This window comes from Eriocheir sinensis, chromosome 65 (assembly GCF_024679095.1).
Source record: "Eriocheir sinensis breed Jianghai 21 chromosome 65, ASM2467909v1, whole genome shotgun sequence".
Classification (NCBI taxonomy): domain Eukaryota; kingdom Metazoa; phylum Arthropoda; class Malacostraca; order Decapoda; family Varunidae; genus Eriocheir; species Eriocheir sinensis.
Genome location: NC_066573.1, coordinates 9629618 through 9657270, shown reverse-complemented (window position 1 = coordinate 9657270; position 27653 = coordinate 9629618). Strand labels below are relative to the sequence as shown.

The 27653-nt window shown below is 42.8% G+C and overlaps 1 protein-coding gene and 1 long non-coding RNA gene across 2 annotated transcripts; both read left to right on the top strand.

Moving 5' to 3' along the window:
• The first annotated feature begins 6636 nt into the window (after positions 1–6636).
• LOC126987473 (uncharacterized) lies at positions 6637–13390 on the top strand. The gene is made up of 6 exons (XR_007740919.1): positions 6637–6767; positions 8795–9014; positions 9564–9682; positions 10506–10717; positions 11277–11854; positions 13274–13390. It is a non-coding gene; the product is annotated as an uncharacterized LOC126987473 (long non-coding RNA).
• A 1279-nt stretch (positions 13391–14669) lies between these two features.
• Positions 14670–25678, top strand: LOC126987472 (glutamate receptor ionotropic, delta-1-like). The gene is made up of 9 exons (XM_050844442.1): positions 14670–14742; positions 16403–16524; positions 18172–18418; positions 19057–19202; positions 20379–20468; positions 20856–20922; positions 21585–21684; positions 23505–23733; positions 25473–25678. Exons 1-9 carry the CDS (start codon positions 14682–14684, stop codon positions 25494–25496), a joined length of 1086 nt encoding a protein of 361 aa, XP_050700399.1. The 5' UTR covers positions 14670–14681; the 3' UTR covers positions 25497–25678.
• The last annotated feature ends 1975 nt before the right edge of the window (positions 25679–27653 follow it).

The following is a 27653-nucleotide window of genomic DNA, read 5'->3' as shown; positions in this document are numbered from 1 at the left end:
ACAACAATAAAAACAATTAAAAAGTGTCGACCGCTTCTTTGTCACACTGAGAATGGGCGAAAATTAGACGGGATGGACTCAGATAACACGAAATGACATATACATTAAACCATTTTCATAGTAAGTGATGTACTGTACTCTGCATGCAAATTTGTAATGCAGGTAACAATAAAAAAAGGAAGTGTCGACCGTCTCTTTATCAAACCGAGAAAATGGGCGAAAATTATGCAGGGTAGACTCAGCTAACATGAAATCACGCGTGTATTAAGCCTGTTTTCATAGTAAGTGATGTACCAGAGGAGAGCTACCTTCCCCGCTCGCTCTGCACTTTCCACTTCAATTATCCGCTGCCATACGAAAGACAGAATAAGAGATGAGGGATAATGAGAAAGGATGGACGCCGTGAGCTGTAAATGATGCATGTTGAAGACCGTTTTGAATAATTACATCCGCTCTTACGGGGGAAGATAAATTGTTGGGGTGACTGTTACCAACGAGAGAATCCATACTCTAAACGCCCTCGGCTTCCTTTGACAATTATTTGATTTCTCTTTCATTTGCCGAGTGCCACCTTCTCATCATCTGCTTGCGTGCTTCGTATACTCACAAATTCTCATCGTCCTCATAAGTCGCTGTTAAACTCACACCTTATGTTGTACCCTACGACGCATTGCCTCTATCATAAGATTATTTCCATTTACCAAAAGTAAACTCAATAAAAAAAATGCATAAGTTTGCCTAAAACAGCATACTAACCACACTGATTTGAGCAGATAATGCCATATCCTTATCGCATTTATGTCTCCCAGACGATGAGGAGTGTAACAACTAAACATGTTTGATACGGTCGTCATTCAAGTTAGCTACGCACTCTAAACTGTGACGGATCCATTGCCGCATCGTATCGAACAATCTCTGAAGGCAAGCACGAAGGCCGCTGCAGTATGTTCCCCGTTTGAGGGACGGGTGTTAAAAGTCTGTGTAGCTCTAATTAGGGTGATTTATGATACTACTGCCGTAATTTCATGACAGAGGTGATATCATACAGTATGCCAAAAGAAGTCATCCATGACGTCCGCATCAGACAAAGAAAAAAATATAAGAAACGTGCGGTTTGCAACTCAGCCCGCAAGACACACCAAACATCAATAAAGAAAAGAAACAAGCAATATGGAGGCTGATACTGATACATGCATTAAAATAAAATAATAATAATGATGATAATAATAGTAATGACAGACGGAAATGAAAATGATAATGATAAGAAGAGGAAGAAGATTATGAGTATTTCCTCTTCTGCGAGCAAAAAGAATTAACAAAAAAAAAAGTCCGAGGACCCGAAATACAGGGTCGCCAAAAAAATGTTTCTTACAACGTCGTCTGTCATATTTCTAAACACTGTGCACTTTTCGTTTGGAAGAGAATTCTGTAGTTTTGTAATCGATGACCTGAACTCCGTTTGCTCCCGCCCTCCCCAAGACAGTGCACAGAAACTCGAAATATGAACCAGATTGCCAGATTATCGTACTCAGAGTCTCGCATTTACCGACTTCTGAGACATAGCTATTGTCAAAAAACACCAATAATTAACCATTTTAACGATAACTACATTTGAAGGCAGTTATTGTGTTCCAGAAGGCAGTTTTTGGGTCGGAAACCGGCAAACATAGAAGGCTGAGTACGACAATCTGGCAATGCTGTATAATGAACGAAAGAACGAGAAAAATCATGTTGTATGCCAAGCCCGAAATATAATATGCATCTGAAAATTTCGCAATGGGTACAAACTAAGAAAATTACATGCACCGATAAAGTGAGAGGAGAAAAGATGATAAAGAAGGAAGAAGGAGGAGGAGGAAGGTTGCAGGAGAGTTTATGAGAGAACGGAAAGTGAGGTGGGAAAGAGGAAAGAGGAAACGAAGAGAGGTAATTGGAAGGAAGATGGAATATACGGGAGAAAAGAAGGATGAAATGAGCCGATCAGAAAATAAGGAAAGAAAAGAAACGAAGGAATGAGATGGAAGGAGAAAAAATGATGATAGAAAGAAAAAAAGGAGTATGGTACCAAAACAAAATCAAAGAAGGATGAGATGAGGAGATTAGAAGATGAGATAAGGAGAGAAAAGAAAGGAAAGGATGAGATGGAAGGAGAAAAATTGATGATAAAGGAAAGAAAAAAAAGAATATAGAACCAAAACAAAATCAAAGAAGGATGAGATGAGGAGATTAGAAGATGAGATAAGGAAAGATAAGACACGAAAGGATGAGATGGAAGGAGAAAAAATGATGATAAAGGAAAGAAAAAAAAGAATATAGAACCAAAACAAAATCAAATAAGGATGAGATGAGGAGATTAGAAGATGAGATAAGGAAAGATAAGAAACGAAAGGATGAGATGGAAGGAGAAAAAATGATGATAGAAGGAAAGAAAAAGAAGGGATATGGAACCAAAACATTCCAAACTTACATACACACATAAAAATAAATAAAAACTCACCGCAGCGTTAGGCAGCCGGCCATGCAACAGCGCGTAACCTAATAACAAAAGTCTCCTTACCTGAAAGAAAGAAAGAAGTTTGTAGTTTGATAAAGGAAACAAACGCAGGCAAAAAACGAAAGATATATATTACCTAAAAGAAAAAAATGCGAGATAGAGAGATAAAAAGAAAGACAGATACATAGACGGACATAAAGATAAAAAAAAATGTAGATTTAAAGAAGAAGTTTGTAATTTGATAAAGGAAACAAACAGACAAAAACGAAAGATATATAAGCTAAAGGAAAAAAAATGCGATAGAGAGATAAAAAGAAAGACAGATACATAGACAGAAATAAAGAGAAAAAATGGTAGTAGAAAGAAAGAGAAGTTTGTAATTTGATAAAGGAAACAAACAGACAAAAAACGAGAGAGAGATATTACCTAAAAGAAAAAAATGCGAGATAGAGAGATAAAAAGAAAGACAGATACATAGACAGAAATAAAGATAAAAAATGGTAGTAGAAAGAAAGAGAAGTTTGCAATTTGATAAAGGAAACAAACATAGACAAAAACGAAAGAAATATATTAGCTAAAAGAAAAAAATGCGAGATAGAGAGATAAAAAGAAAGACAGATACATAGACGGACATAAAGATAAAAAATGGTAGTAGAAAGAAAGAGAAGTTTGTAATTTGATTGAGGAAACAAACGCAGACAAAAACGAAAGATATATATTAGCTAAAAGAAAAAAAATGCGAGATAGAGAGATAAAAAGAAAGATAGATACATAGACAGACATAGAGATAAAAAAAAAAGGTAGAGAGAAAGAAATAGAAGTCTGTGATTAGACTGAGGAAACAAACACAGACAAAAAACGAAAGATATATTAGCTAAAAGAAAAAAATGCGAGATAGATAGATAAAAAGAAAGATAGATACATAGGCAGACATAGAGATAAAAAAAAAGGTAGAGAGAAAGAAATAGAAGTTTGTGATTAGATTGAGGAAAGAAACACAGACAAAAACGAAAGATATATAAGCAAAAAAGAAAAAAAATGCGATGGATAGATAAAAATAAAGAAAGCCATAGACAGACATAAAGGTAAATAGATAGTAAAGAAGAAAAAAATCTCGACGTTACAATAAGTTAACCCCGTAATTAGTTTCCTGTAAGAGTTATCCATCATTCATAATATTAAACGAAGAAGCAGAAGTATTATGCATCACTTAAGATCCACGAGGAAAACAAAACAAAAAAGTAGGATTCCACTTGATAAAACGACACAAACAATGAAGAAAAACAAAACAAATGAAAACACTCTCTCCCCTCCAATGCCAAAGTAAAAATAAATAAATAAATAAATAAATAAATAAGAAAACAAGCCTGTGCCCCTTCATTTATGTAAGAGAGCCAGAAACACTCACACACTTTTTTTTTTTTTTTTTTTTTTTAATCAAGTTTTTGTTGCTCCTTTTGGCTCGCTCCTCAGCCCGGGTCTGATTGTTGTTGGCTACATAAGAATACAACTGGTTAGGTTTCAGCTTGCCGGCATTTACCCTGGTGCGTTTGACTTTTAGTGCCTGTTTTCTTTTGGGTCATTTCATGGCCATGCATGAGTGCTGGCCTGAGCACAGGACACACTTCTGCTCCCCTGCGTCGCATTCCTGCCACGAGTGGTCTGTCTCTGCGCAGATAAGCACACCTTGTAGTCCTATGGCTTTGTGCACTCCTTTGTTGTGTGTCCTTCAATCTGGTAGCATCTGAATTAAGCACACGGTAAGTGGAATAAACTGTTCCACCTCCAGCTGGGCTGGCGTAAGGCTGAGATTTGGGACCTTCAGACTTCAGTCCCTGCCCGCATGCCGTGGCAGCCATGTCTTGTGTTCTGAACATGACTTTATACGTGTGGCCTTTCGGGAAGCGAATGACCTCCGTGACGGATGCCCAGCTCTGTATGCGTTCAATATCTTGTTTGATAAGAAGCACATCATGGTCAGCCAAGCATTGTACATTCTTGATGATAATGCACTTGCGGCATTTGACCTCTGGGGGGGTGCATAGGGTGAAGCCCGCGTCGACGAGGGCTTTGGCTGTTGTGTCCAGATATATGTGGTCAAATGACTTGTCATCTGCCACATACAAGGAGTAGACCCCATAACTCTCTTTTATGTCTGCCACCAAGATGTTCTGGTTGGCTAGGCATTCAAGGAGTTTTCTCTCTATGTCTGTTTCTTCCCTTCCCTCCTCTTCTATTCCCCACACACACACACACACCTCATCGACTGGCTGGCTCGCTCGCCGCCTCCACCACTCACGAAGTAATTGCTCTATTTAATCCTTTACAAACCCCAATTCCTCGCGCTCCACCACGCCTCTCCGTTGCCCCGCTCCTCGCACGCCTAATATTATGGATCAGCAACCCTCTCGCCCACGTATACCAGCAATTGCACGGAAGTTATGAATGAGGGGACGAAGATTGAGGAGGAGGAGGAGAAGAAGGAGGAAAGGGAAATGAGAAGGTGAGGAAAAAAAGAAAACGAAAAGAAAGCGAGGAAGGAAGGGAGAGAGATGACGAGGAGAAAAAGAGAGAATTCTGAAAATCAGGAAAGGTGCAAAGAAATGAAGAGAAGGAAAGAAGAGGAAGAAAGAAAGGGAATTTAAGATGAGAAGGTAAAGGAGAAAGAAAGATGGGAAGGAGATGAGAGAAGTAGGAAAGAACGATGCAAGAAAGTAGGAGGAGAAACGGTGATAAAGATGGAAGAAGGAAAAGGAGGAAAGGAAGGGAAAGGAAAAACGAAACAAAGAAGAAAGAAGAGAAGGAAAAAGAGAGTAGAAGAAAAAATGAAGATGAGGAGGACGAGAAAAAGCAAGAAGTATGGAAATAAGGAATGGCGCAAAAAAAAAAGGAAGGGAAAAGAAGAGTAGCAGAAGGGGATGTGAACTACGAAGGGAAAGGAGAAAGAAAAACGAGGAGGAGAGGAAAGAAGTCTGGTAACAAGGAACGATGCGATAGAGGAGGAGGGCGCAAGGTGATAAAGAAGGAAGAAGGAAGAGGAGGAACGTTGCAGGCGAGTTTATAGGAGAAAGGGAAGTGAGGTGGAAAAGAGGATAAAAGGAAGGAGAGAGAAAGGGATAATTGGAAGGGGGATGGAGTATACGGAAGCAAGGAAGGATGAAATGAGCTGATAGGGAAAAAAAAGGAAAGAAAATTAATTAAGAGATGAGGTGAAGGGAGGAAGATAGACAGGGAAAAGGGGAACAAAGAAAAGAGGGAATAATTGGAAGCAGAAAAAATACCACGAGAAAAGAGAATGTTCGAGGAAAATAAGAGGAAAAGAGAAAGATAGAGAGGGAAAAATGGAAATAGAGAAATGAGGGAATGACTGGAAGAAGGAACTGGAATAAGACAATAGAAAAATAAGGGGATGATTGGAAGAAGGAATTGTTCGACGAGAAAAGAGAATGTGAAAGGGAAAAAAGAGGAAGGGAGAAAAGATAGACAGAGAAGAAGGCAACAGAAAAATAAGGGGATGATTGGAAGAAGGAATTGTACGAGGGAAGAGACTGTGAACAGAAAATATGAACGAAGAGGAAGAGGAGGAAACATGGAGAGACGGATGGACAAAAGGAAAGAAAGGACAAAGGAGAAAGAATGGAAAGAAGCAGAAAATTTATAGAAGAGAAAATGGAAAGAGAAGAAAGGAAAGGAAGGAGTGAGGGATGGAAGAAAGAAAGAACGACAACAGGGATAAAAAAAAAGAAAAAGAAAATGAAGGAAAAGGACAAATGGATGGTCAGGAATACTTTGGAAGGTCATTTATCTGTGTGTGTGTGTGTGTGTGTGTGTGTGTGTGTGTGTGTGTGTGTGTGTGTGTGTGTGTGTGTGTGCGTAAGTGTGTGTGCGCGTGTGTGTTCATAAAAGGAGGAACACATTGCAGGATGATTCTCAGTAACTTGCGAAGGAGCACAACTGTTAGTGAGTGAGTGCTCTCTCTCTCTCTCTCTCTCTCTCTCTCTCTCTTCTTTCTTTTTCTTTCCCTTTCTTTCTTTCTTTCTTTTACTTTCGTTTTTTTTCTTTCTATCTTTCAATCTATCTATCTTTCAATCTCTCTCTCTCTCTCTCTCAACTCTTTTCTTCAGACTTTAATAATAATATAGTTTCATTTCCACGGAAGAGAAAACGAGCGAAGAGGAAAGGAAGATAAAGAAGAAGGGAAGGAAAAGGTGAAAGGAGTGGAAGAGGATGCTGGCTTACCTCCGGACAGGTGTTGTGGGGCTCTTGGGGACAGGTGAGCAGATATGTAATGAATGGGTTTCCACTTTTCACTGTCTCCCTCTACCTTACTCTGCGCTAACTTATTTTTCAACCTAAATATATCTTGATCTATTTAATTCACCTTGACACTCTCTGCTTGGATTCTGTGTTGCTGGAAATTGTTAAGTTTGTTTCTCTGAGTTCTGAATCTGAATTGTGATGTTTTTTTCCATTTTTTTGTCTCCTTTTTTACATATTTTTTCCCTGACCTACATTCATTCATTTTTTTTCGTAAGTGTTCCGTATATATCTGACTGCCGTGTTGGTGTGATCTATGTTTGTTTGTCTTCCACGGATTCATATCGTAATGCGTATTTTTCTCTTTTTTTTCGTTCATTCAATGTTTCAACTACAATGCAGATACAATTTGCTTTTCCCGTGAGTGCCGTGAAGGTTATCGGCGCAGGTATTGCTTTTCCCGGGAGGTTCATCGCGTGTACCCGTGACTGATCGATGGGTTAGGCCTCAGTCACACTTGAAGCCTCAGTTACACATTCACGATCTTGACTCCCGGCGCCTTCCCGACGTTCGATATGCCGATAATCCTAGCCGAAATTAACCTGACGGGGCTGGCCAAAACCGGGTGCTTGGCTTCTTTCTTAGAGCGACCTGAATGGGGTGTATCGCTCCGTTCGGGTTCACTCCTTTCAACAGCAGCGTGTTAATGCTTGCTTCTATTGTGATTTGTTCCCCCCACCTTTGTCGTTATTTCTAAGCACTTCTTTATTCATATGACGGCGTTTATATCAATTATTTTCTCCCTGATAAAATGTATATGTTTTTTAGCGAACACATTTCCTGCCTGCTTGTCGGTCTGTCTGTATGTCTTTACGTCTTAATTTCGGTCTGCAGATCTTCCTGTTTCTGCTTTTCTCAGTCTGTTCTTGTCTGTCAGTCTTTCTGTGTGTCTGTGATTTTGTTTGTCTGTCTGTCTGTCTGTCACTATCTTTATCTATTAATTATATTTATCAACTTTTTTCTGTCTATTTCTATGTCTCTGTTTTTGTCAATGTCTCTTTCGCTATTTTCTGTCGTATTTTTCCATTTTTTTCTCTCTCTTTTTGTCTTTCATTTTCTTTATCTATGTATTTATTTATCATTTATATCTATCTATTTCTCCACGTGTAACATCAGCTGCAGCGCAATAAATCAATGGCATGAGAGAGAACCATGTAAAGAATAGCTCAGTTTTTCCTTCTAACTTTATATGTGTTCGGCGTCGCTTTTCAGAAGACCGTAGCATTGATCTCCCAGCCCCATTTCCCTTCCCTTCCCTTTCCCTTGGCCATGAACCGCAGTATTAAACGTCCCCGCGTGGTTTGGGTCGAAAAAGTGCTGACTCCGCGGGGTGAGAAGCAGGACATCTTCAGTTTCCCCTTCAAATATTTCACAAACAAATAGTATGCCACATCAACACCCACCATTAGCCACCACAGTCCAGTTGGCTCAGTGACGTCACGCGCCCCGAGACTCCTACGACTACGACTACTACTACTACTACTACCACCACCTTCAAATTACTGCAAAAGCTCCATAAAGTCTGGGTGCAGCACACGTGAGCCGGGCAAACAAAGCATTTATTCAAGATATAATTCCAAGGTCCCCCAAAACCTCGCTGTTCAGTCCGCACACATAATTCGGAGCCGCTCAAATACTGCTAAAAGGGGTGCCGGCGGTGGTGGTGGTGGTGGTGGTGTTGGTAATAGTGCAGTAAGGGACGAGGTGAATATTCAGACCCAGACGCCCGAAGCTTAAACTCAAATGTCATATATTAGCGAACTGACGTATATTGGATATTATTTTATGATGTACAAGGCCGCATGGATATATACGTAAATACATGCATAAATATATTCTCGCATTTATACAGAGAGAGAGAGAGAGAGAGAGAGAGAGAGAGAGAGAGAGAGAGAATGAAATAACTATCAGAATAATCCCCAAACAATATTCTGCTCATTTTGAAATTCTCTCTCTCTCTCTCTCTCTCTCTCTCTCTCTCAGTGGCTTTTATGGCGGGCGTCTCCTGCAGTCTCCCCTCCTCCCCGCCCCTTACCCTCCAGCTCCCTTCTGGCGCCCTTCCTTCCCCTCCTGCCGCCCCTGCTGACGAGGCCAAAAGTTCAGCAGACACGTCAGAGCCGCCCCCGTCCCTTCCCCACGCAGGAGTCCCCCAAGGAAGCGGAAAATCGAAGGAATCCAGAAGATCTCTCCTTCCATCCTATCGGTAAAAAAAGGTTCTTCTGTGCGTGTGTGTGTGTGTGTGTGTGTGTGTGTGTGTGTGTTAAGTAGTAATAGAGTGCTCACTTCTCTCACGTCATATTGCATTTCTTTGACCCCCTTTTCTTTTATCGAGCAATCAGCACTTTGTATTCTTCTTATATATCGAATCTTCCCGCTTTTCTCTTCTTTTCGGGATTACTGGTTAGACACCTGTTTGTCTTTCTTTGTCTTCCAATCCCTGTCTGTCTGCCTGCATGTCTTTGTCTGTCTGTCTGTCTGTCTGTGTGTCTGTCTGTTATAAACCTAATAAGGGAAAGCAAAGTTATAAAACGTCAAAAATAGGATACACACACACACACACACACACACACACACACACACACACACACACACATACTACGTAGGCCTTTGCTATCGGGGCCGTTTCTAGAAGTGTGTGTGTGTGTGTGTGTGTGTGTGTGTGTGTGTGTGTGTGTGTGTGTGTGTGTGTGTGTGTGTGTGTGTGTGTCCTCGTCGTAGCTGCCAACCACAATCTTTTCTTTCTTCCCGCCAGTCAGATGTACAGCGACCTCTCCGATCTCCTCGTCCCTTCCTTCGACGGTCATATAACACAAGTGACCCAAGAGATGGATGGGAATGAGGTTGTCCTGAGATGGGAAGAATCATCAGCAGGTAATATACCGTCTACCTCTTCATGTCTTCGCTTTTATATAACGTGTTTTACTTCTTACGATAGAATACAACGAATTTACCCAAACCCTTTAACATTTACTTCATAAACAATAGTATTCCTTCCTATATACACAAACCAACACATCATACACATCCATACATAATAAACGCCTAATACACCTGTGCACCAATACCAAGCACCAATATACTAACTAAAAGAATTTCTGCCTCCGTGTATTGCTAAGCAGGCATCGCTATGGCATCAATCCCGTATCATGTCTAAGACCCGTATTTTAAGACACCACCGCTTCTCACATCAACTATTTCTAAAGGTCAAAGAGGGGATCAATCTGGTTTTCATGAGTGTTTTTTAAGGTTCATGGCACAGAAGAAGGGTCAAACTACCACCATGGTCATAAAGCTACCCCTGGAAAGACCTACAATTCCTACGAAAGCCATGTCAAATATGTGAACTTGGGCGACGAAATGTTTTAAAATACGACCGACCCGTATTTTCAGACGCTCTCGGCTAAGACAACACACATTTTCAAAGGCCACAGAGGAGAATAGTCGGGTTCTCATGAGTATTTTTCACGGTCATGGTGCAGAAGTCTTGTCAAACTATCACTAGGCTCATAAAACTATTAATGGACATACCCACAACCACCTCTAAAAAAGCTTATCGTAGGTGGATGTGTAAGTCCCGAAATGTTGGAGAATATGAACCTTGGTACTATATAGCTTGAGAATCATACACACACACACACACACACACACACACACACACACACACTAAAAAATTAACTCCTCTCGTTCTGAGCAGACATCGCGGTGGCGGAGGCGGTGGCGGCGGTGCAGCGGAAAGCTCTCTCGCCGGTGATGCTGCAGGAGGCGAGGGACTGCGGCTCAGTTGCCCTCAAAGCGCCCCTGGTAAGCCTGGCCTTCCCGCGCCTGCTCAAAGACGGTCGGCGCCCCAGGAGCCTGGCAATCTTCCTGTGCCCGATATCCAACACAACGTCACGGGCTTTGGAGGAGGTTAGTATTATCGTTTCCTCCTTATCGAGTTAAATTTGCTTGTTTATTCAATTTATTTTTCTTTCCATCAACCTGTCTATATATATCAAACTGTGAGTGTGGGGGTAAGAGGTGTGTGTGTGTGTGTGTGTGTGTGTGTGTGTGTGTGTGTGTGTGTGTGTGCTCGCGCTTAACATAACAGGTTATCTTTCTCTCTCAGGCTATCTATCTAACGAATTAACTAACCAACTAACTAACTATATATATGTAGTGCACCTGACTTTCCTGATGGGCGAGCCTCCCATAACTCACTCTGCGAGCGGGGTCCATCTTTGTCCGACTGGTTAAGAAGTGGTTCTCCCGTCTCGCTGGTCGCGGGTTCGATCCCCGGCGCCGGCAAAGCCTTTCCTTGTCTGTATTAATTTCTCGTGTGTTTCGTTACACGCAGAGGTCGTGTGGGAGTGTATAAATGCGAAAATTTTGACGTTTCATATATATATATATATATATATATATATATATATATATATATATATATATATATATATATATATATATATACTTCTCTGACTATCAACAGGACAGAAAAACAAAAGGAGGCTCAGAACGAAACATCACTAGCAGGAGTGGCAGAAGCATCAGACTGCTCTCCCTTCTCCGGGACGGCGAGAGGCCAGGCTGGTAGGTATTTACTACCCTGCCTTTACTCAACACTTCCGGGTCTCTCAAAGCGCGGGATGCGACCAGACACGAAAACAAGGCACACGGTTTTAATGGAAAGGTAAGTAAATACACGACGACGGAAGACATGCAGCTCCGGCGCGGCCGAGGGTCTTCCGAAGGGTCGTGTGAGTAGCGCTTCCCTGGAACCGTGTCCAAGGAAGGAGAGTTTGAAGGGCACTCGTGGATTCCATTTTCCAACAAATGAAAACAAACCTGTTTACTCATCTCCGCTGTGAAACAGAGCATTTGAGTTAGAAAACAATAGTTTGAAGGTAAATGTTGAAACCACGTATGTTTTTTCTTGCCAGCAGCGGGAACGAGGATGACGCAGAGGAAGGCGGACACACCTGCCGGGGATCGAGCAGCTACCTGGCGGAGGTGTCGTCGGGTCTGTCCCCACTCCCCCCAAGAGACCTCCAGGGCAGGAAGCTCAAGGTATTATTATTATTACTGTTATATTATTATTATTATTATTATCATTATTATTATTATTATTATTATCATTATTATTATTATTAATATTATTAGTTATTATTATTATTGATATCATTATTAGTTATTATTATCATTATTATTAGTGATAGTTATTACCATCAGTATTATCATTACCGTAGTCATAGCGCGTGAGGCTCGGCATGCCTACCCTGCCACACTGGAGGAGGAAGAGGCAGACAACGGAACTGCTTAGCCATTCCAAGGACACACGTTAAGAATTTTAAAACCAAACTAAATTACATGAATATTAAAATTTTGGGCGTCACGGGGCCTGTCCTGCACAATCAATATATGGTCTCACATTGCGCCGGACTCTGCTAGCGGCCGCTGTGAGTAGGCTGCGATACACGGATGTAAGTTAATACGTAGTTGATATATAACACACACACACACACACACACACACACACACACACACACACACACACACTCTGCTCTTATTATCTGGGAGGCAAGCGCCATCACATTAATTAATATTATTTTCGTAAAAGGACGAACGGAAGAATTAATAGGTACCCCACGACAGGATGCAACGGATCGTAAGTCATCACACTCCAGGAAGCCCTCCCACGCGAGCCAGCCTCTTCATGGAGTAAAAAAGAGAGAAAGAAAAATAACCAGTACAGCGTATTAGCGAAAGGTCTGAGGTATTTTGTCGCTATACATAAAGATTCCGCCTCTTCAAAGGAAAGGACAGGCCCCGGGCAGTACGTGGTCTGTCGTGGGCGAGCGGTATTTCTCCGCAGCACCGGGAGGCAGCGGGATGAAAGGCGCGCTATTGTGTCGAAGGTACTGCACCAGGGTCGTACAATAAGACATTTCGCCGCCCAAGAACACATATTTGACAAGGCTTTCGTCGGAGTTGTGGGCATTTCCAGGAGTAGTTTTATGACCCTGGTGGTAGTCTGACCCTTCTTCTTTACCGTGAACCTTAAGAAACACTCATTAGAACGCGACTGACCCCCTCTTTGACCTTTAGCAATAGCTGATCTGAGAAGCGAACGTCCCGGCCGCTCCCCTGCTCTCATTCCTCGCTCTGTCTGTCTGTCTGTCTGTCTATGTCGGTCAATATGTCTGTCTGTCTATCCTTTTGTCGCGCTGTTTTGTCTGTCTGTCTATCTCTGAGTCCTTCCTTCATCTTTCATTGTTTTCTTTCAGTTACTTTTCTTTCACTTTTTCATTCTCTCTCTCTCTCTCTCTCTCTCTCTCTCTCTCTCTCTCTCTCTCTCTTGTTTTCATTTATTCTTTTTCATCTCTATCTGTCTATCTATCTATCTGTATATCCATCTATCCATCTACCATCCTATCATCTATCTATCTATCTGTCTGTCTATTTATGTCTATCTATCAATCTCCCCAGGTCTCGGCGCTGGAAAACTGGCCCTTCTTCGGCTTGCGTTCCAACGGCGAGGGGGGGCGCGTGGAGGCTGAGGCGGGCATCGATGTTAACATCCTCAACACTCTCTCTCAGGTGTTGAACTTCACGTGAGTTACCTGTCATTAGCATCGTCTCCTCCTCCTTGTTATTGGTTGTTGCCTTATTTTGTGTTCTCGTGTTTCTTCTTTTTTTCGTTTTCTTCTTGTTTTCTTTTTATTAATTTCCTTGTCTTCTTTTTTTCTGGTTTTCTTTTCATTTTCTTCTTCTTCTTGTTCCTTTCTTCTCCTTCATCAGTTACCTATTTTGATCGATTCACATACATGTATTTTATTCATAAGATTGACACCTTCCACATTTACCTTTTTTTCATTTCCATTCCTTCTTATTTTACTTCCTTTTCTTCCTCCCCTCTTCTTTACTCGCCCCTTTTCTTCTTCTCTTGTCTCTTAGCTCTTTCTAACTCTTTCATTTACTGTATTTTTATTCTTTAGTTTCTTTTCTTCTTCCCCTTCACTGTATCCTCAACATCATCATCATCTCTCAGTTACGTCTTTCTTTCTCTCTCTCGTTCTCTAGTCTCTGGCGAAACACACACACACACACACACACACACACACACACACACACACACACACACACACACACACACACACACACATTGTTATTTCCCCCGTCAAAAGAATCTCCGACATTTCTATCCTGTATTGCTCGACCTCTCTCCACCTTCCCTCCGGCAACAATCCTTCCCTCCTTCCTTCCTTCCTCTCCTTCGTTAAATCCAATACGCGGTCTTGTGTTATTCCATTCTTTCGTTCTCCTTTCTTCTCCATCCTCCCTCTCTCATCTTTGTTCTCTGTTGTTCATTCTATACATTATCCACACTTCTTTTCTTCTTTTCTTCCCTTCTTTGTTTGCTTGCTTCTTTTCTTATTCCTTGCATTTTCCTTCTTTCTCCTTTTCTTTCTTCTTTTCTTCCTTTTATCGCCCCTCTTCCTCTCTCGTAACTGCTCCCTTCCTGCTTCCCTGTACTTTTTTCTTCGTTATTTTTTCACCCCTTCCTGCTACTCCTTCTGTGCTTATACTTTCACATCATCATCTGCAAGCTCGTCTTTTCCTCCTCATCCCTCGTTCATCTTTCCTCTTTCTTTTCCATCCATCTCCTGTTGTTCATTAGTATTAAATTCTTTCTCTATCCCCTTGTCATTTCTCTTCCATTCTTCTCATTCTTTCCTCTTCCTTCCTTTCTTGTTTCTCTCGCCTGTCTCTTTCGTCTCTCGCTCCTCTATTCCTCACCGTTCTTGTTGTCCCTCCTGGCTGGCGTAGGTATGAGGTGGTATTGGAGGAGGGGGGGCAGTGGGGGGGTCCGCAGGCTGACGGCACCGTGACAGGCATGATTGGAATGGTGGCACGGGGAGAGGCACACCTGGCCATTAATGAAATAACGATTACAGGTAAGAAATGAAGGTACTATATTGCATTCTTGTGTTTTTATGTATGATGCAGGAACGCCAATATTGGTTTTTGTTTGGGTTTTTTTTTGTGCGATTCTTTAATTAATTTCTCTTCCTCTAGTTTCTCTTTTTATAACTTCATTTGTCTTGTTTTTCTTATTTTTTGTTTTGTCTTCGTTTCTTGATGTCAACACTTGTTTTTTTTCTTCTCTTCTTTTTTTTGTTCATTTTTTCTTATATAAAAATACTTAAGTTTTCTTCTTCTTTTCTTCTTTTCTTTTGTATTCTGGTCGTCATTTTTTTACCTTTTCTTCTTGTTTCATATATACCAATCTTGTTTTTTTCTTCTTTTCTTCTTCTTTTGTTCATTCCTGTGTTCATTTTTTTTTTTGCCCTTTTTTCTTGTTTCTCTTTGCACTCCCTCATTTGTCTCTTCCTTTCCTGTTTATTTCTCTTCGTTTCTTAATCATCCCTTCTTCCTACTTCTTTGTTTCTCAATTTTTATTTTATTTTCATATGTCTGTCTTCTTTGCCAAATCCTTCGTCCTCATCTTCCTTTTCCTTTTACTTCTTCGTTTAATCTATTTCTCTTCTTAGTTTTCTTTTACATTTTCTTTCCATATTTCTTCTTTTCCATGTTCTTCATCTGCAGCTTCATTTTCTTTCACTTCTTCGTTTCATCCATTTTTCTTCAGTTTCTCTCCTTTCACAGTTTTCTCACACACGAACACTAGACTGTAAGTAGTTTTCTCTGCTTCCCTCCTAAAAAAAATATGAAAAATGCCAATATTGTGCCGCTTTTATTGCCCTCCCAAACAAAGAGCTTCGTTTATTAAGCTATTCCCTTTTCCAAGCATTAATAAAAAAATATAAAAAAAAGAGAATGCCGGGTGTAGCAGGAACTGTTCTATAACGGGAGGAAAGAACACGAGATAACAAGAGAAGAGGAGAGAGTGAGGGATGAAAGATGGACGAAGGAGGAGAGGGAGAGGCAAGGGAGGAGCCGTAGGGAAGGTCTAAGAAAGGAGGGAAGGAGGAAGGAAGGGAAGGGTTGGGAGAAGAAAAGGGCCACAGAAAGGCCAAAGAAGGGAGGGAAGGGTAGATGAGTGGGTGAAGGGGTAAGGGAAGGTTAAGGAATGGATGGATGAATGGATGAAGGGATGAATGAAAGTGGAGAAAGAGAGGAGAGTGAAAAGTGCCATCAGGTCAAATGTCACAGGTCAAGGGGTCACCTGCTGGAGGGAGTGGAAAGATTACTGAATAAAGGTTGGCGGCTGCAAGGAGGTTAAGGGTCACAAGGTATAATCTAAAGTCACTAAGGTCAAAAGGTCACTTGCAGGAGGGAAAAGGGGTCACAAAGTAGAGAATGAGGTCAAGAGGTCAAGAGGTTAGCTACTGCAGGAGAGGGAAATGCGACAAGATAAATTCATTCACAAGGATCGAGGTCAACTGCAAGAGGAATAGGGTCACAAGGTATAAACTAAGTCACTGAGGTCAAGAGGTCAGGGGTCAAAAGATGAGATTCAGTAACTGAGGTCAATAGGACAGCTGGAAGAGGAAGGGAAGGGTCACCAGATCAGATTCAGTAACTAAGGTCAAGAGGTCAGCTGCTTAGAGAGGGGTCAGAAATTACAGGATGAGTCACTAAGATCAAGGTCAGCTGCCAGGGAGACGGTGGTGGACTTCACGCGGCCTTACTTCATGGAGGCGTCGGGTTGTGCCTCGCGGGCCCCGAAGGAGAGGAGTCGCGCCTTCGCCGTTCTCTCCCCCTTCAAACTAGAGGCAAGTCACACAGAGCTCTTACCGCACAGCCACGCTAAGTAAGGACACCGTAGAGAAGCTAGAGGCAGGTCACACAGAGAGCTCTTACTCCATTGCCACGCTAACTTTCGCCACTGTATACAAGTTAGAGGCATGTTACTCACTCCCTTCATACCGCACTGCCACGCTTCGTTAGAGCACTATATACAAGTTAGAGGTAAGTCACTCAGCCTAAACATCCCGTAGTGCCAAGCTAAGTTAAGATAAGTTAGAGGAGAGTCACACGGAGCTCTTACCGCACTGCCACGCTTCGTTAGAGCACTATGGAGAAGTTAGAGGTAAGTCACTCACTCGAACACACCGCACTGTCACATTAGCTTACGGCACCATAGGCAAGTAATTTTCTTTGTCGTCTTTGCATATATCCTAGGGTACCATTGTGTATCCTGTCTGTCTGTTTCTGTTACTCCCTCTCTCCCTCTCCCTCTCTCTCTCTCTCTCACGCCAGGAGCTACACTATCTAGGGCATCTCGACATCACTCAGCCAACCATGATCCAGTGTGGTAATGGTTCAGATCACTGGAGGCAACAAGAAACGCGTACACACACGACGATATATTATTTTCATTCTCGTAAAGAGGTCACCCAGGCGAGCACTCAGACCAGCTTAACGAACGAGAGAACACTGACGCTGCTGGCGGTGGCTTATGTGGAGTTTCATGAGATGTAATCCAGTTTTTGTTGTTGTTGTTGTTGTTGTTGCAGTAAGGGAAGTAGCTCAAGGAGAATTACAGATCAAAACAAAAAAGCCTCCTATGCCCTGCTCCTGTAAAAGTAAGTAGCGTTGAGTGGCCATAAAAGAGGTTGTTTCGGAAGGTTGGTTTACGAGATAACCGAATAGTGTGTCGCGGAAGATTTTTTTTTCTATTTCCAGCAAGGGAGGCAGGCAGCTCAAGGGAAAAAAAAAATAACAAGAACAGAAAAAAAACGCTAAACGATACACCGACAAAAGAAAAAAAGAGAGAAAGTCCATAACAAAGGTCAATTTCGGATGTAGGTGAAAACTAAGGTCACCGAGGAACTAGGATGAGACTCGTATAAATCTGTAATAGAAAAATAACGTTGGACTGTTAAGTAAAAAATTGAAATAAAAGAACATCGCTGACAAACTTGGTAACGAAATCCACTACTCAAACAACCTGTGCTCAGACTTGTATATAAAAATAACTCTAAAACGTGTGATTCTCCGGCATTCTCCCTGTTAGCCAAAAAAAGCTTCCAAAGATAAATAAACACGTAAGTAGACAACTCGATATATAAATACACGCGACTCCTGAATTCTGCAACTGTGTAAACCAATGTGCATATTCCCCCCCTCCCCCCCCAAAAAAAATAAACACACTAAATTCATGACCAAAGAAAACCTTCAAATAAACATTAAAAACATCACAAAAACCAGCAAATCAAACACCAAACTGCAAATGCGAGAAATACACATAAATAAATAAATGAATGAATGATTAAACAAATAAATAAATAAACATGAAAAAATATATTGACTAAACAAACACACCACACAAAGTCTCCCAGCACCTCAATCAACATTCCAAACAACGGACAGAGACAGGCAGAGGGACACACCAAACCCTTCTCCTTCCCCTCCTACAGGTTTGGGCGGCCATCGGGGTCAGCGTGGTCCTCATCGGCTTTGTTCTGTGGGTCATGGGCGCCGTGAGCGACTTTTACGGCGACAGGAGCGAGGACATAGCCACCAGCAGCGCCAACCCGCCACTGCGCGACCTAACCTTCAACATGTACAGCAGCCTTCTGGGCCAGAATGACCGGCTGGCGGCTACACTTTGGCCCCTGAGACTCGTTATCGTGGGCTGGTACCTCTACTGCCTGTACATGAGAGGTGAGTCGTGTTGAGAGGAGGAGGGAGGAAAAGAAAGAAGATGCTGTGTTTAGAAGAATGGATGGTGGTTGTGTGCGTGAGGAAGGGGGGCTTTTTGGTGACTGCTAGGTAAGGAAAAAGAGAAATTAAGAGTACCAGTGTCGGTTTGTGTGAAGGAAGATGAGGAGGAGATAGGAATGGGCAAGAGAAGAAAGCATTGGTGGTTCTTATGTGTAGGAAATGAGGAGAAATGGTGGGCGTGTGTGGTGATTAAGTTTCAAAGGGATAAAGTATGATGGAGCTACAGAGGTGGATTAAGGTAAGAAGGGTAAGGAAGAGACGGATATGAGTGTTTGTCTGATCAGATGTTTACGACTCTTGTATATCTGTTAGCCTCCTTGTTAGTGTTTGTCCTATTAAATGTTTACGACTGTGCTTCACGTTTTATCCTCTCTCTCTCTCTCTCTCTCTCTCTCTCTCTCTCTCTCTCTCTCTCTCTCTCTCTCTCTCTCTCTCTCTCTCTCTCTCTCTCTCTCTCTCTCTCTCTCTCTCTCTCTCCTCCTCCTCCTCCTCCTCCTCCTCGTACCCATTCTATCACACATTCCCCTACTTCATTTCCCTTTCTTGACCTTCTCGTCCGCCTCGTTCTCCTCCTTCAGCCCTCTACTCCGGGACCCTCACCGCCGTCCTGGCCCTCCCCGTCTACGAGAAGCCTATTGACTCCCTCGACGACCTTCTGGCAGCCGCCGAGGAAGGCTTCTACCCGGTGACCATCAGCGAAATCAGCATCGACTTCTTATTTCAAGTGAGCGAGGAAGAGGAGGAGGAGGAAGGCAGGGCAGAGGAGGAGGAAGGGAAGTAAAGACGGGGGTTGAGAGACAGAGAGGTTAAGAGAGGAGGGTAAGGGAGAGAGGAGTTGAGAGAGAGTGGGGTTGAGAGAAAGGGGTTGAGAGAGAGGGGTTGAAAGAGAGAGGTTGAGAGGAAGGTAAGGGAGAGGGGTAGAGAGAGAAAGGGGTTGAGAGAGAGAGAGATGGGGGTTGAGAAAGAAAGAGGGGGGATTAAGAGAGAAGGGGTTAAGAGAGAGTGGGGTTGAAAGAGAGATGGGAGCTGAAAGACACACACAGAGACAGAAGAGGACAAGGAAGAGAGGATCAAATTATAACATGGAGATTAAAGGCCAAATAACAGTCCTAGGTTGAAGAATGCTTGTGTGTGTGATGCAAGATAGCGATGTGTGAGCGTAATGTTGAGGCCTCTAGCTAGCTGTGTACTGCTGGGCTCTGGTAAGCAGTGAAATAGTTCATTATGGTATCACGGACAAAGCAGTACGAGAATGTATCCGACCAACTCAGTAATCGTCCGCCCCCGCATTTACAATCCTCCCCAACCAATCAAGCATGTTCACCGAGACAGCCATTACTCTGAACAACGAAGCTTTACTGCGTTAATGAGGCCAGGTAAAGAATTAAATATCATTGCTCGAATATAAATGAAGGGTTTGTGCTTTAATGGGGATGAATATTGAAGTAGTGTAGTGTGGTGTATATATGCATTACACTTTGGCCTTGTACATTAGCATGGCAGCGTGTTTAATTTTCCCCGTACATTTAAAAGAAGGATTCTAAAAAAATATTAATGTTAACAGCAATATCTGTATACTTCAAAAGTTCACGTGTCTGACAATTATTACTCTCCCTCTCTCTCTCTCTCTCTCTCTCTCTCTCTCTCTCTCTCTCTCTCTCTCTCTCTCTCTCTCTCTCTCTCTCTCTCTCTCTCTCTCTCTCTCTCTCTCTCTCTCTCTCTCTCTCTCTCTGCCCCATCCTTTTGGCTGTAAATATGTCAATAAACATTTCAAATCAAATCAAATCAAATCAAATCTCTCTCTCTCTCTCTCTCTCTCTCTCTCTCTCTCTCTCTCTCTCTCTCTCTCTCTCTCTCTCTCTCTCTCTCTCTCTCTCTCTCTCTCTCTCTCTCTCTCCAGAAAGCCACCTCGGGTATCTACTACGAAATCGGGCGACTCATGACGAGCAAGAAGAATTACGTAAAGTCTTCCTCTCAAGGCGTGGCCACGGTGAGTCACGGCGCAGGTCACACACACACACACACACACACACACACACACACACACACACACACACAATCTCTAATTTCGTTGAGTATTTTATTTTTATTTTTGTCTTCCTTTTTATGTCTGTCTGAAAATTTGTCAGTTTATCTTTCAATGTGTGTTTTTGTCTGTCTGTCTGTCTGTCTATCTATCTTCCTATATATGTCTTCTCTCTCTCTCTCTCTCTCTCTCTCTCTCTCTCTCTCTCTCTCTCTCTCTCTCTCTCTCTCTCTCTCTCTCTCTCTCTCTCTCTCTCTCTCTCTCTCTCTCTCTCTCTCTCTCTCTCTCTCTCTCTTCAAGTGCCTCCCTCTTCCCCCACCCAGTCCCCTCTCACCTGCCCCCTTTCCACAGGTATTGCAAGGCCCAGCTGTTTACATCGACGCCAGACTGAGTACGGAGATTCAAATGATTCTCCAGGGTACGTTAGTTCTGCATACGGGTGCTTGTTGCAGGGTTTTATGTCAGTTATTAGCCCTTTTAAGTGTCCTCTTCTGCAAGGTTCATGAGTTAAGAGTCCACGAGGTATGTATGTATGTGTCTAGTTGTTTTAATTTGATGAGTATACGAGTCGTTATTGCTTTATAAGATTGTGATGCGAGTTACACTTTAAGGTTATAAAATATGCAATGCAGCAGGTGTGTGTGTGTGTGTGTGTGTGTGTGTGTGTGTGTGTGTGTGTGTGTGTGTGTGTGTGTGTGTGTGTGTGTGTGTGTGTGTGTGTGTGTGTGTGTGTGTGTGTGTGTGTGTGTGTGTGTGTGTGTGTTTCACTGTAATAAAATAAGCCACATTCTTTATACTCAGCTATATTTTTCTTGAGTTCAGTGACATACTACTCAACTATTTTTTTACCTAACACATGTAATTTAGTCGAAAGACATCATCATTTTATAAAATTGGAGAACCTTACCAAGTTTTCCACCTGAGGCAGCATCCTTTAACTCATTTCTTCTGCAAGTCCTGTCATCCCACGCAGAGAGAGTTCCTTTGCCGCTCAGAGAATAATTAAATCCATTCACGTATACATATATGTTTTTAACTAAAGGATGACACATTTCGCTCCTCGGTTTACATTCCCTGCAGGTCGAGACAAATTCTACTTCGGACGACAGAGTTTCTTCCCCCAAGCTTACGGGATCGCCTGCATGGAGGGCTCCGACTACAGGGTGCACTTCGACCGCGTGTAAGATAAATGGTGTCAGGAGTGGGATCATGAGTGAGTGCGTGTGTGAGTGAGTGATTGAGTGCGTGACTGAAGGAGTGCTCAAGTAATTAGCTGAGAGAGGAAGGACGGAGGAGACAACAGGAGTGATCGAGAGAGGATGGGAAAAGGGAATCATGGAGGAGGGAACAAGGTAAGAGAGAAAGGAAGAGAGAAGCGGGATTAAGGAAGGAACTGATCTGAGAAGGCGAGTATAAAAGGGAGAGAGCGGGAGAGAGAGAGAGGGGGGGGGGAGGTGAGTAACAGATGGAAGAGATAGAGAACAGTGAACGAAAGATGGGAAGGAAGGAAGGAAGACAAGTGAGGGAAGGAATGAAGAAGGGTGTGAGAAATGCGTCAGTGATAAGTTAAGAAGGAAATGAAAAAGAAGTGGACGAGGAACAAGGAGGGAAATGCCAAGAAGAAGAATTAGTGAAGGAGGAAGCAATGAAGAGTGACAGAGAGAGAGAGAGAGAGAGAGAGAGAGAGAGAGAGAGAGAGAGAGAGAGAGAGAGAGAGAGAGAGAGAGAGAGAGAGAGAGAGAGAGAGAGAGAGAGAGAGAGAGAGAGAGAGAGAGAGAGAGAGAGAGAGAGAGAGAGAGAGAGAGAGAGAGAGAGAGAGAGAGAGAAACCAATAAGGAACCGAGAAGAATGAACGAAACGATAAAAGAGAGAAAGGAGGCAGCGAGGCGAGGAGGAGGAAAAGAAAAGTAATCACAAGTTTCCTCCAAACAGATCCCAGAATTTCCCCTCCTTGCCATCCAGTTCAACATTAAAGAAACACACACACAAAAAAAATTCCAACACACACACACACACAGACACACACACACACACAGGGGCAATAAGGTAGGTATTAAAGTTTCGAGACAAGAAAACACGTATCATTCCTGTAATTGTGTCTTTTTTTTCCCTCTTTACCGTGGAGAGAAAAAAAAAATAGATACGTAGAGGGCGTGGAGTGCAGCTTGAACTAGTAAAAACAACCTTTTATTTACAGTTGTTCCTCCTCCTCCTCCTCCTCCTCCTCCCTTTTTCCTCGAAGTGCAACGCAAAACTCTGCACGTAATGACGACGCAAATACCACTTAGCGGGTTAGTCATCCGTCTTTTTTACGGCGACTTAAAAAGAATAATATAAGGGGACCCACGCACCAGACGAGACGTGGAAAAAAGTCAACTCAAAAGGGGGCCCGACACAATTGGGCTTCATTAAGAGAGGGAAAAACTGTTGAGTCCAGAGTATAATGAGAGCGTGAGGGTTAGCGGTAAAGACATTATGCGGGAGAACAATACCCTGAGACCAAGGCATTCAGAACAATTGACTGTATACTTTTGACCGTCTTCCTCTTCCTCCTCCTGCTCCTTTTACCTCCTTCTCCTCTTTGTGTTGCCCTTCCTCCTTTCATAACTTGAGCAATGACCTGAATTTCTTATTTTATGATCCTTTATCTCGCATTTTTCACCTGTCTCCCCAATCTCCTTCTCCCCATCTCGTTCTGTACGTTTCTCAACATCTGGTTCAGTCCAATTTCTCTTCTTTTTCATTCCTTGCCACTCCTTCTACTCCCTTCTTCTCTTTCCTACTTCTCCCACTCCAAACTTTATCTTGAGTTATTTTACCCATATCACAGGCTCCTCCTTGTCCTCCTCCTCCACAACCTTCCTCTCCTTCCCCTACTTTCTACTTCACCTACTCCTACGTTACCTCACTCCTCTAGCTGTCCCTACCCTACAAACTACTCGACATCAAACTTCAGACTTCTTCCATCCCTTTTCTCCACTCTTTTCCCCTATATTGCAGGCTGGAGCGGCTGGTACAGTCAGGCCTGGTTGAGAAGTGGAAGCGGGAGGAGATTGCCAAGCTAGGCGGCGAAGACTCAGGCGGGCAAGGCCAAAGGAGGGGACAGATAAGCGCCATCACCATCACGCATCTCCAGGGGGCCTTCTTTATCTACGTGATGGGCGTGGCCTTGGCGCTGACTGCCCTGCTGCTGGAGAGGACAGGCTGGCGCTGGCTGGGCTGTCTGAAGGTGCGGGAAGGAGGAAGGGGAAGGAGAGGGGGTGGTGGAAGGGGTGTAGCTGAGAGTACGGAAATGAAAGAGGAAGGGAGGATGACAGTTTGCGAGATAAAGGTTGGTATTTTCAGATGCTCCCTCATCCTCATACATCAACAACTTTCAAAGGCCAAAAATGAGATCAGTCGGGTTGTATTGAGTGTCTTTTTAGGTTCATGGGACAGAAGAAGAGTCACACTACCACCAGGGTCATAAAACTACCCGTGGCAATGCTCAAGACTCTCACGAAAGTCTTGTCAAATATGTGAGATTGGGCACTGAAGTGTTTAGGAATATGGTCCAAAGTCTGTCCTTCCCCAAAACCAAACGACCTCAAGAAGCTGCCACGACGTTTCCGTTTTGCCTTAGTGTATAATACTGTGGAGGAACGGGCGCGGGTCTTTTTTATTGGCTCAACGATTACTTCATTTTTTAACACGCCACTGCGCTCTCTCAAGTAATTAGAGTTCCTTCTCACCCGAACTGCACTGCTCTATATTCCAGGTAAAGTCTTGCAAGCGAGTTATACAAGGATGCAATTACCCCCGGCATGTTACACTGAAGGGGCTATTACACTGGGTAAACTTTCCGGGGATCTTCAGTCAAACCACGATTATTGCAAGCGTGGTTCTCATTTATTTCTTGCTATTGCTGGTGATGATGATGGTGAGTAATACCGTCGTCCTTCAAGGAATTCAGAAAACCATGGAAATATGAGAACCACGCCAGCGGAAATCGTGGTTTGACTGGAGATCGACGGAAAGTTTGCCCAGTGTAATAACCCCTTAATAGACTCCCAGCATGAACCAAAGCATAATATTATCATTTTACAGGAAGTTTTAGAGCCTCGTATGTGACAGTCCACCTTTACGACTTGCAGAGGCTTTCCAACCGTGTTTTCTGAATGGTTAATATTTTAGAATCCAATGTGCAACGCCTCAGACTTTTCAAGGTTGAGTGACATTTTCCTCTTTTCAAACCACAAAATAATTCGGTGAAGGTGTTTTAGAATGATTTCGCCTCACACGGCCACACGCACACGCACAGCCTTGCACACGCCCCACCCACATCCTCTCTCACCTCAACCCCCGGAACTCATGGGAGGCAAACTTTACACAAGGGAAAATCTATTACCGAGCCTTAATTGGGCAGGTGATCACCCAAACAGAGGGAGCGGGAAGCGAATGAACCGAAGGAGATGGAGGAGGAGGAGAGAGTGAAGGAAGAAATAGAGGGAGGATGAGGGAAGCAGGGGAAGTAGGAGGAACAAGAGGGCGAGAGAGAGAGGGAAGAGAAGACAGCATAAGAGGATGAAGCAGAGGAGCAGGAGAGCAGCAAGAGGAGGAGGAAAGGTGGGCGGCAGAGGAGGGAGGAGGAGGAGGAGCGGTAACAGGTGTGTGGTACAGGCCCGGAGTGTTGTGGCTGATCACGGTTCTTTGTGTTCCTGTTGTTGACGCGAGCTGGGACGGAAAACAGGGCGGTGTGTGGGGATGATTACACACACACACACACACACACACACACACACACACACACACACATTACTACTACTGCTGTTACTATTACTGCTATGAAGACGACGATACTAACGATTACGATGACTACTGTTTTACCATCCTTTGAGAATAAGTAATAATAATAATAATAATAATAATAATAATAATAATAATAATAATAATAATAATAATAATAATAATAATGACTTCTTCTTTCAGCCGCCAGCCGTCGTCGTCTACTAAAGTTAACATGGAAGTCGAACAAATGAGGAAGTGAAATTTACGAGAAGCAGAAGAGAAAAAAACAGAGGAGAGGCGAGGAAAGGAAAAGTGTGTGAAGAGTATTGAATCACACACACACACACACACACACACACACACACACACACACACACACACACACACACACACACTTATGAAACCCCTTCCCGTATTTCACAACGAAGCCAGAATTCCTCCTCATCCGTATTTCCTGAGTGTTCCTGTGCCTTTAAAGTCCTCGCCAGGTAATTGCTCCTCAGGTGTAAATACTAATAAATTGCCTCAATATTCATGCACCTCGTTTTTTTTCTCTCCTTCAGTAACCATAACTATCACCGCCACTCCGTTGTTTTTTTGTTTTTTTATCGATACCAAACATTAAGAGAGGTTTTATGTTTGTTTTCACTGTTTTTTTCATTTTCATTTTTTTTAACTTTTTTTCATTATTTCATTCTTCTTTTTTCTCTTTTATTTTCATTCTACTTTTTTCTCATTTTACTTTTTCTCATGCTACTTTTTATTTAATTCCAAGTTTTCAGTTCTCGCCAAGTTACGCATTCTGTTAAGAGGATTATGAATGTACATTATTTCATATATATATATATATATATATATATATATATATATATATATATATATATATATATATATATATATATATATCACTCTTTCTCTTCCTCGAAATGTAAATGAGTGAAACATGAAGAGATACTGACGTTACATTTCTGGTTGTGTTATGATTAAACCGACACACACACACTCGCGCGCACACACACACACACACACACACACACAGGAAGCCCCTCGTATACCATCAAGAGACAGGTCGAGCAGGGGGGTGAGGGTGGAGGTGGATAGACACAGGCGGGGACAATCAACGGCTTATGTCAGGCCTCATCAGACACAGGTGGCAGCCGATGGTTAATACCTGTCCACTCAGCACTAATGGCAATCCACCCGTCACCTCACATCGACTACCTCTCAGCTACGCGCCGCCACCGCCACTCAGCAACGATTACCTCTCATCTAACCTTACCCCGCAACCACCACCACCAATGACACCACCACTACAACCACAACCACCATAACTACTCACCCGGACACCCGCCACCACCACTTAGACTCTCCACCACTACCACTACAACCACTGAGGCATCACCACAGCTACCCACAACACCACTAATACCACTATCTCTACCTCCTCCAACCACCCATCTCCTCCAGTACAAGCTCCTCCATCATCATCACCCTTACCACAACCATTAGCTTTTCTTATCGCTAGAGTTATGAGAGCGGAGAGGGCAACTGAGGGAAATACAAAACAATGCAATACAAAACGTCTTCATAACCTGCCACAAAGCTCAACTCCCACTCCCGTCATGGCTGAGAAACAATACTGATTAATCGGCTTCAACAGATTAGTCTACCTACATGTGCTGTTATGCTTGGTGTTGGTCGATATTCAGCATTACATTCTGCCACAGATACGATTAGGGTCATGATAGGACGAAGCTGGAAGGTCACAAGGATAAACAATGGAAAAGGTTTGTTTCTCCTGTGGGTGAGTAAGGAAGGTGACCGAAGTGTACGCAATATTCAGTGACCATGCAGTTTTGTCTGGAACGAGAAATCCGATCTGTTTAATGCAGCAGCAGAAGTACTAACGGCAATAGTAGTAGTTAAAAGAAAAGTAGTGGTAGTACTGTTTATTATAGTCGTCGTCGTAGTAGTAGTGGTAGGCCTAGAAGTGATGGTGGTGGTGGTGGTGGCTGTACTACAAGGAGGAACAATGATGGGAACAAAACAGAAGCACCAGCAGTCGCAGTAACATTAACACTAAAAATAAAGACGAAAAAAATAAAACAACAAACAACGCTGACAAAAACGACAACAATTTGGTGCAGAGGAAGATTTGAGCGCGCGTAACATTATTCTCTTTGTCAGCTTCCGTCGCGCTACAAAGGAACAGAAGAGAGAGTTGTTTTTCTTCTGGTAAACAAACAGAAACACCTCAGCTCTTAATATATTGCTGCTCTTCAGGGCCACTCTGGTAAAAGATGTGTAAGAAGGAGACTAAACTGTTCTTGGCATTATTGTTTTTTATATAATATTACGAAAGAAACATCAGAACACCAAAAC

Excerpts from the sequence above, each read along its gene's own strand:
- LOC126987472 (XM_050844442.1), top strand. The coding sequence starts at position 14,682 with ATGATTGGAATGGTGGCACGGGGAGAGGCACACCTGGCCATTAATGAA. Across the intron at positions 19,203-20,378 it reads GCATCGACTTCTTATTTCAA|AAAGCCACCTCGGGTATCTA; the intron begins GTGAGCGAGGAA and ends CTCTCTCTCCAG. Across the intron at positions 21,685-23,504 it reads AGGGTGCACTTCGACCGCGT|GCTGGAGCGGCTGGTACAGT; the intron begins GTAAGATAAATG and ends CCTATATTGCAG.